Here is a 10,030-nt window from a genome sequence, read left to right on the forward strand (position 1 = left end):
TTTTTCAACTTTCTTTCAACTCTTTTACACTCAATGCACTCAAAACCGATGGAATCAAAGCTCGTTCTGATCTTCTACTCATTCTAAGTGAAGTGTTGGTTCCAGATCTGATTCTGTCTAAAGAGACAACCGATTTCGTGTTAAGCATGAACAACCGTTACGGACAGTTAACTGATCAGACCAGGGTGATTCCTGTTCAATCGGATGACTTGGTTTATGATGGAGTTTCTGTTGTTTAGCACGTTATCACATCGTCTCAATCAAAACCGCAAACTTTCAAAACAATCAAGTGTCAAGACGATCAAGGCAGTTGGAACGGAATGCCGTCCGATCGGATTACCACCCGATTGGATTGCCACCCGATCAGACAGCCATCCGATTGGCTTGCACTTGGTTCCACACTTAAACTATTTAATTCGACTTTTCAAGTTCTGAACATCGAATGGATTACCGTCCGATCGGATTGCCACCCGATCGAACGACCACCCGACCCTGTGATGTTTTGAACTTCATCCCTTAAACAATTTTCAACATATTCAATGCATAGCCAGTTCCAAACGGATTGCCACCCGATTGGATTTCAATCCGATCGAGTGACAAACTACTGTGAACTTGTTCTCACTAAGTGTCCTACTAATTGGATCGTCACCCGATCGAGCCGCCGTTCGATCCTGTTTTCAAAATGGTACAACGAAAACTTCAAAAGGCAAAACCATCATACACAAACACGTCTATACTAAACAAGGTGACAATCCAATCGAATGGCCATCCGATCGAGTTGCCATTCGACACTCAGTCGCATCCCATTGCTTAACGCACTGTTCGACGCTTATGCCATCAATCTGTAATCAGGCTAATCTCAGACGCACTCCCTTCCATCCAACCATGTTGTGTTTACTTGCTGAACACCGACTGTGAGCATACTCGAACCCCTTTTTATCGCATTTTGGGTGTAACATACGTTCCTATTAAATCGAATTTATCAAACGAATTATTCAATCAAACTGTTTATCACTTGCGAATAACTGTTATGCATATTTACACATGATGCTAGTTACATATGTGTTAAGACTTATACTCGCGAGGTCCCGCCTTAACTAGTATAGTACTATAGCACCCGACGGGGTCTAGTTAGGATGAATAGCAATCGTAATCGCAGCTCGAGTGACTTAGCTGGTAGTATCGGTCTTATATGCATGTATGTTGAGGTATCTCGTTTATGTATTTGGTAATTCACAACACTTTTTATCTATTATCAAAACTTGTATACTCGCCAATACTTTTGTATTGATGTCGTTTTAACGTATGTTGCAGGTTTAGTCGCAGTCTACATCAAATCAAGCTAGGAAGTCTAGAAAACTCACCTAAAATCTAGGTTGTCGGATTTGTATTGTTCGAGAGGACATGAAATTCGTGACAGCTTATGTGATTGTAATTGTTTATTAGTATGGGATAATGAACGTACTAAATACTGTTGCAATATAGTTGTTATGGATTCTCTTGAGCAATCTGGTTCGCCTAGTGTCGCGCCCCGATGATTCCGCCATCGGTTTGGGTGTGACAGACCATTTCCACATACTACAACATCACATATCATGATATCAAGCTGTAAGCTAGGGCCTACGAGTAAAAGAGAAATGGCTTTTTAGCCATTTTACTCAAACATACACAACCATGTGCTACCTGCGTAGTAGACATATTTGCAGCAAGCTCATCTACATTGCCAATGTTGACCTGAACAGGATTGACCAAAAGATCACCAGCTATTTACCTCACTTCTTTCGGCCAAGTGGCTGTATACGAGAAGGTATTTCATTGACAATCTTCCTTATTTGATGAACAAACCTAGAAACAGAAAAAACCCCCAAAACCATAAGAAACCCTGCTTTAGTTTCCCTAAAGATCTGACTTTTATAATCTTTAACTCAAAATTTTAAATCCTTCAAAATGTTTTTGTTCTCCAATCTTTGAGGAAAAAATACAAAACACCCCCAATTTCCGTTCCCAAAATTATCACAAATCACTTGCTTTCTTCAAAAAACAGTACCTACAAACCTTATGTTCAGATGATGGCGGCGGATGGCTTGTGGTGATGACAACGGAGATAGTTTATGGTGATGACGGCGGAGATGGTGTTGGTGCTGGTAGTTCTCTGGTTCGGCTGTCGGCGATGGTCGTGGGTTTGTGGTGGCTGTATCCAGTGATGGTAGGGGTTGGTTGGATACGACGACTGGTGGTGGGGGGCTGGATCCGATGGTGGTGGGGATGGATCCGGGGGTGGTGGCTGCTAGGATACGATGGTGACTGGTGAGGGATGCTGAATATAGTGGCGGTGGAGACTGTTGGAGACATAGAGCTCAAAGAAAGAGATAGGGTTTTGTCATTCATGTGTATATATATAATTTTTTTTAAAACAAATAGAGTAAAATTAATTATCTACCCTCATGCGCAAGTCACATGATCAAACTTAACTAAAAATTTTAACCAGGTTAGTGTCAAAGGACCTAAGGTGTAATGGTTTTAACAAAAAAAAAGGATTGTGACTGTAATTATTAAAGTTAAAGGGTATCCATTGCAATATGATATAAACATAAAGGACGAAAAGTGTAATTTACACATAAACTTATTTCTTCTTATTATTAACAATATTTGATAATTTCTTTATCTCTATGATGTAAAAGAAAACGTTAATTATGTATTCTAATAAGAGAAATTAGATGGTATACTATGTTATTTATTATTCAATATGGTTTAACGTTTATCCATATAAATAATAAAAAATAAATAAATTATCCTCTAGCATTTGACACTTTATTGAAAATATGAAATATTGGTTTATCACTTTATCGATCCTCACTATTATTATTATATTAAATCGTAAACAAAAAAGTTCGGTATATAATTTAAATAATGATAAACATTTATCATGATAAATTTGAATCATTGGTCGAGAGTACCACTCAAATTGTAGAGGAAATGTAAAACGTGTTATTATATTTTAACTTTATATCTTTATTTATAAACTAGACTAGATTATAGACCCGTGCATTAAAAGATGTTGTACCATAAAATTTGACTATATAATTTGTAAAGAAAATTTTTATAAAACTGACGTATTCTTATCATCATATGACAATTCCTACAACTAACTTAAATCTATCACAAAAACCAGCCTACATATGTTATTTAGTAACACTAAAATACTATAATAGCACGTGTACTACACGGGTTGAATACTCAAAGAGATAAAATACATGAATATATACATTACATATAATATTGTATATAAATAATATTATTTTTGTTATTATTAAGTATCCTCTAAATATTACTTTTACTTAAAGTAAATGAAAATAAATTTATTGGCGTTCGTTAAATTAAATTTGTTAGTCTTATTAATAGTTGTTATGCGAATTTAATTAATAATTAATAATTAATTATTAAAAAAATGACCTAAGTTAACGGTTTAGCTATGTCAGATAAAATATTTTCATAATTAATTGTTAATTTACTATGTCACAAGTTGGTAAAAAATAAATTAATAATATTATAATACGGTTAAGTTACTATTTCCTACTTTATAAAACATTTCTTCATATAAGGTCGATTAAGTTACTCTTTCTTAGTTTATATAACATTTCATTATTTAGGGTCATGAAAAAAAATAGACGTGGGAAAAATTGATGATGTGAATTTTTTTTTTTTAACAATATATGTAAGATAATGGGTAGATGTATGGTTAAAATATATGTACAACTTAGGTTATTGCTATGAATAGTGTTCATATTCATCCATTATAGACGTATGATATTTTGAACTATGTATCGGTCTCTATTAACTAAGGTTTTGTGTCCTCGTTATTTACATGCCATGTAAGCTATTTTTTATTTAGTAATTTCGAGAATGACATTTTCTTTTAGGGTGGTATAGTTGTAACACCCGAGAAAAAAATATATAGTATAATACTTCAATAATATTTAAAAAGATATAGTGTTATTGATATTAAATGTGGTTATATAGATTATGAAATATTAAACATATCATCTGATAAAGAAAATAGAATTAGTTATCTAAAAAATATATCATCTGATAAATAAAATATAATTAGTTTTCTAAAAAAGAAACAAAAACGAATGTTTGTAGGATAACTCAAATTTAATTCCCAAATTGTTTTATTATCATACATATGGTTTTAAGCATTCATATGGTATTATATATATATTAATAATATAAAATATATTAGATAATAAAGTATTAAACTAATATATTAGATATCATTAAACTAATATATTACTATTATTAGTCAATAATAATAACAATGTTATTCTTAAATTAACAGATAGAATGATACATAACATTAATATATTATTGATACAGTTTTTATTGATATTTTCTTTTTTACTTAACCCGTGTAACACACGGGATGAATAAGCTAGTTAATATGAAAAGAAAAACACAAATAAGTTTAAGATTTTTTAACATTTTAGTTATGAGTTCATTGATTAAGTGTTACAATTTGTTTAGGTTTTATATTCATTAAATTTATTGTATCTATTATTTTATTAATTCGTCATTGTATTTAATCAATTTTTAATTTGTGTTTCGTTTTCTGTCTTTTAAAAGTTATATAATATTTTTTACCCAAAAAAAAGTTATATAATATTATATTTTTGAGTTATTTATTACATTAATTGGTACAAAGTAATTGATGTAAACTAGTCCAGTTGAGAAAAAAGTAATTGATGTAAACAAGTAATTGTGACCCTTCAGTTGTAAAAGTCTGATTATTAAACATAATTAACTGTGAAAAACATATCAGTATTTTTTAATATCCGCACCAGTGTTCTTTCAATAATAATATTCTCACAGAAACAACATGTTCCATCCCCGTTATCATTTGAAAAAAAATCATGTTCAATCGCAACAATTGTTTTTAGAAACCATAAGGCTTTTATCTGGTAGATCAAAAGGAGTAAATAGATAGTAATGTTAGCTCAGATCGATGCTCGATTGTATCGGCGATCTTTGTCGGAGGGACAAGCGGCGCTTAACCTGACAACAGAGAGCGATATTCTAGTGTGGGAACGGAACGGCATGTGTGGTGTGTGATTGTGTGCTAGAAAACGAGTAGATCATCATTTGCATAATTTCGGCCGAAGATTTGAACTCGATTGGGAAGGACCTGATAGTTGTAAACACCTAGGATGTGACAAATTAGGGTTTCAAAAATCGGGTTGTATGAAGTACGGTAAACAAAACCCGTTGATATCTTGGTGTAGATCCGCCACTGATGCCACACATCACCTTTCTTTCTATTTTCCTTAGTTTTCTCCATATTGCAGAGCCGTCAAAGTTTTTTTTTTGTATTCCCCAAACCTAAAATAAGTTAACGTAAATTTAAAATCTACAACATTAATGTATTTGTAAATTGATATAACTAAACATAAAGTTAAAATAATTTAAATAATCCAAAACTTATTTATAAAGTCATTGATATTTGTTTACAAAGTGATATATATTAATTATATAGAAGTTATTTAAAATATAATTTTTATTATATCATAGAAATAAAAGGTATTTTGTGAATGGTCTAAAGATCAAGGGGGTTTTGTGAAACTTGTAAAATTGTCTTCTCTCCCTTGTCTTGTACAAGTTGTGGTCGACCAAGCTGCAAATCCGGCGAGTTTCCAATTCGATCTAGCAAAGTCAAGACTGAGGACTCAATTTTGAACATAAATACCCACCCACATAATCATTTGGTGGATACTCGGGAACTCTTTCGGTCCGATCTAAAACACTGGTTTCAAAGCACCCTCTATCCAAGGATTCAAATCCTGCAACGCCAGCAGGTATAGGAGTATTTTAGTTTGCGGATAAAAAAATGTCATTGGTCACTACCCTATATTTAGCTAGCGTTAGTGGAGTGATGGGTTTGAACAGGTTAGGTGTGTATATTGGGGTTGGGAACATTAGAAGTCCTTTCTTTCAGAGTGATTGGGAGAGGTAGGTAGGAATTCGGTGTCTGGGATTCTTGGTTGCGGGAATCTAGGAGAATTGGTGGATCTTATTCTTTTCTACCTGCTTACGTTTATAACATCCATCCCTGTTATGTATGAATCCACCACGCCAGTAATTCAATTAACCGACCTAAACTAATAACTGACGTTTGGTTTTGGTGTTTTTAAAGACCAGAAAAACCAAACTGTATTATTTTTTTAAGTAAAGGAAGGTAAAATAATACTTTAATTTTTAACCATGTTATTTTGTTTTTTTTATATATACCAACTGAACTCATCACTCCTCGTGAAACCCTAACACACTTCTATTTGTGATTTCCTTTATCACAATATGGTTATGGCTATATCTGCTACGGTAGTTGGTGGGTTTTTAGGCTGTTATTATGTGCTGGGAGTTAGCACAAGCCATGGTTCGCTCCGTTACGGGTGCGCGATTCACTAGAGGTGTAGGTTCATTTCGGTACAAACCGGTACGGTGGACCATGGAGTCCGGTTCGGTGTACACAAACTAAAACAAAAATTACCAAATTCCAATATTCAAATTACCAAACATAAACATTGAAGGTTGAAGATAAAAATTGAAAATGAATAGGAGTTTAGTGAAACGTATTTATACATGGAGATGGCTTTAATGTCTCCATTGTGAAATTAAAGTTGGAACTAGAAACACCAAGGAAATTGATGAGTCTGTGACTGTTTGCCAAAAGACACGTCTTATTTTTCCCGGCTTCCCGCTCAAATCGTAGATGCGTACTGGATGCGTTGTTTAAATTGACCGAAACCCTAATAAACCGTTCCAGGTTGCATTTTACAAATTAATGGAAAGCGTTTTACAGTGGCGATTGGTACGATTTGATTTCTAAAACGCATCGACGTACCTGACGATTGAATTCACGATTTAAGTGACGATTCGATTCGGTACATCACGTACCAATACACAATTCACAGCTATATGAGCGAATTCGGTAACAGCCTAACAGGTTTGATGTGAACTAGCAACTCAATTTTTAGGCACAATTAAGCTTTATATATGTTTTAAAATTGAGATTACATACAAGTACAGCCTGAAAAGCAGTTGTACAGCAACCTGCTGCCCAAATAAATGGGAAATACAGCCTTAGGGTCACTTTTTTGCCAAAAAAAACATGTTGGTGCACTTCCTGTAAAACATGTGCCTTATGTAGGCTGAAGCGATGAGGCCTACGCACGCCTTAGAGGGCCTTGCCCCTAGAGGCGTCTCACACGCGCTTTGTTAAACCCAGCTACAGTTTCAAAACCTTTTATTCGTTTAATTATTATTTGCAGGGTGCCATCACCATTTCAAAAAAAAAAAAAAAAAAAGAGTAGATGAGGACATTCTCACATATATCAAAAAATGGTCAAAGTAAAGTTATACTTTACTGATAATAGGTGGAAGTAATAAAATACAAATAAAATTAACTAAGCTGACAATATGCTGGTAAAAACAGATTGTTTAAAAAAATTATCAACACGATTTGGTTGAAATTAGTTTTGACCAAAATAAACTCACGTGGATATAGGCCATTTTGGAATACAAGTATCAAAGAGTTCACCCAATATATTTGTTTCTATGGCAGCTAGTCGCAACAGTGGAGGGGGTGGTGACGAGAAAGGGAGAACATACCTAGGGTGGGTGGTGACGTAGGTGTGGCACTGGTGAAGCGGCTGGTGGTAATGGTGATGGGGGAACACGACATAATCAAAATCGAGCCTTACCCACCCATAGCCAAATCATAGTTGTCAATAGCGGCTCTAGCGCGCTATGTAGCGAGGCGACCAAGTGTCGCTATCTGGGTCATAGCGACCAATAGCGTGAATAGCGACAATTAGGTTTTTTTTATGTAAATAGCAATTAGATATAGCTATAAAATAGCTGGATTTATAGGTTTTTGTTAAATATACATGTAAAATAGCATATATACCAAGGTATTTTGATATAATATACATATAAAAAATTTCAAAATTCTTTTTCTAGTGTATCGCTATTTATAAAATACCGGTCGCTATCCTATTCGGTGTGTAGCATAGAGGTCCCTTGTCGCTATTCGCTATTAACAACTATGAGCCAAATATATCATTCCTATTACTAGTAAGATACTAACAAATCATTTCATATTTTCACATAAATCCCTGCTCCATCACACACAATCAATCTTATGTCTCTAAAAAACCAATCATTAACAAACCCTACTAACCTAACCACTTGTCTGTTCATCTAATGATTTACAAGTCATGTATTCGTGTTAAAATCGGAAATTCACCAATGGCAGTCATGATCGAATCACAAATTTTTTTAAAAACACAGAACATGCCCCTATATTAAACAATCAAGCAAAAATATTACACCTGTTTAACCAAATTCAACAATTGTATTTCTTATAACCATGATCAACCTGATCAAAACAAAACAAAACAAAATTAAAACTCAAAAAAACCAACGAGTAAAACTACTAACCTGTTTAGCTTCCATCACCACTCAAAACTTGGCGTGACGAAAATAGACAACCGCCACCAAAGCAACCGCTCCAGCCGTGGCTGCAACCACCGGCCATTCCACCTTAGATTTGGACACCTTCTCATCACCATTCACAACAAAACCATTAGCCTTCTCCACCTCTTTCTCCTTCTTTAATTCATTCTCCAATTCGTTAACCTTAGTCTCTAATTCCTTCACCAGAGCTTCCACATCCTCCTTTTCCTTGTTCGATTTCTCAGTTTCAACTCGATTCTTCTCAATCATTTGTTTCAGATTCTGTATTTGCTCGTCTTTCTCCTTAACTTCTTCTTCAAGTTTCACTTTCTCTCTCTTCAATTCACTCTCTCTCACCTCAAATCCTTCAATCTTCTTCTCAAACTCACGAATCTGACTCTCCGATTCCTTCAATTTCTCTTCAAATTCACTCAACCGATTCAACAACAAGTTTCTCTCCTTCTCAATCGCATCAATCTTCTCCGATTTCTCGGACTCGCTCTTCTTCAAGTCCTCAACGATTCGCTTGAACTCGTTCAACTCAGTGAGCGATTCCTGACCTTCGGACATCGAAGTAATCAAATCGTGCTGCAGCCTGGACACCTCGGTCTCTAACTCAGCCGCTCGTGCAGCGATTGAACTCAGTGCTCGCTTATCCGATTCGGAAGTTTGAATCTCGTCTTCGAGTTGTTTGATTTTGGTTGCGGATGAGGTGTTTTGGGTGATGAGTTGTTGATTTTGTTGTTCGAGAGTCTGGAGCTTTTGTGTTAGTTTGTTGATGGTTTGAATTGCAGTTTCGTCGGAATCGTTGGCGGCGATTTCGACTTCAACGTCGACGTCGGTGGCGGCGACGCCGTTAACGGCGGATTCGTCAGACATTGGTGTGGTGGGGGAGATGCTAGGGTTTGGAGGGTGTGAAATGAGTTTTAGGCGAGGGGTTTGTTAGCATGTGGTTTGCTACGAGTATTATTCCTCACCTCATACAGGAATAAATGTAAAATGGAATTGCTTTTTCCTAATCTTGTATGTGTATTTTGAGGAAAAAAAAAATTAATGCATTTTATGGGAAACGTACCTCAAAAAGTAATTCATTGGTCTCCCACTGTGTTGTGTTTAAAATACAAAAAATTATTTTAAGGGTATGTTTGGCTAAGCTTTTTGAAACAACTTATTGACTTATTGGTTTTTTCCCCTCACATACACCCTTATTGCCAAACATTATTTTAGAGTTTATGACTTTTCAAAAAGCAATAAATCAATAAGTTGTTTCAAAAAACTTAGCCAAACATGCCCTAAAGTTTGACAATTATATATGGCAGTGTGATGAGTGTTACCTAAGACGTGAAACAGAGGAATAAATGTAAAAATGATTTTTTTTTCTTTCAATTTTATATGCTGTGTTTAAAATATGATAAATTTAATTTTAAGTTTGATAGTTATATAAGAGTTTGTGACACGAAGCGCTATCTAAGATGTGAATAAGAGTGTGGGGTGCGGAACATCATCCATCTTGGTCGTTAAC

General features: G+C 34.7%; 1 protein-coding gene across 1 annotated transcript; it reads right to left on the bottom strand.

Annotated features, from left to right (window-relative positions):
* Positions 1-8,514: 8,514 nt before the first annotated feature.
* Positions 8,515-9,387, bottom strand: LOC110873168 (peroxisomal and mitochondrial division factor 2). The gene has a single exon (XM_022122094.2). The coding sequence runs from the start codon at positions 9,385-9,387 to the stop codon at positions 8,515-8,517; it is 873 nt and encodes a 290-aa protein (XP_021977786.1).
* Between the last annotated feature and the right edge of the window lie 643 nt (positions 9,388-10,030).

This window comes from Helianthus annuus, chromosome 8 (genome assembly GCF_002127325.2).
Source record: "Helianthus annuus cultivar XRQ/B chromosome 8, HanXRQr2.0-SUNRISE, whole genome shotgun sequence".
NCBI classification, from domain to species: Eukaryota; Viridiplantae; Streptophyta; class Magnoliopsida; order Asterales; family Asteraceae; genus Helianthus; species Helianthus annuus.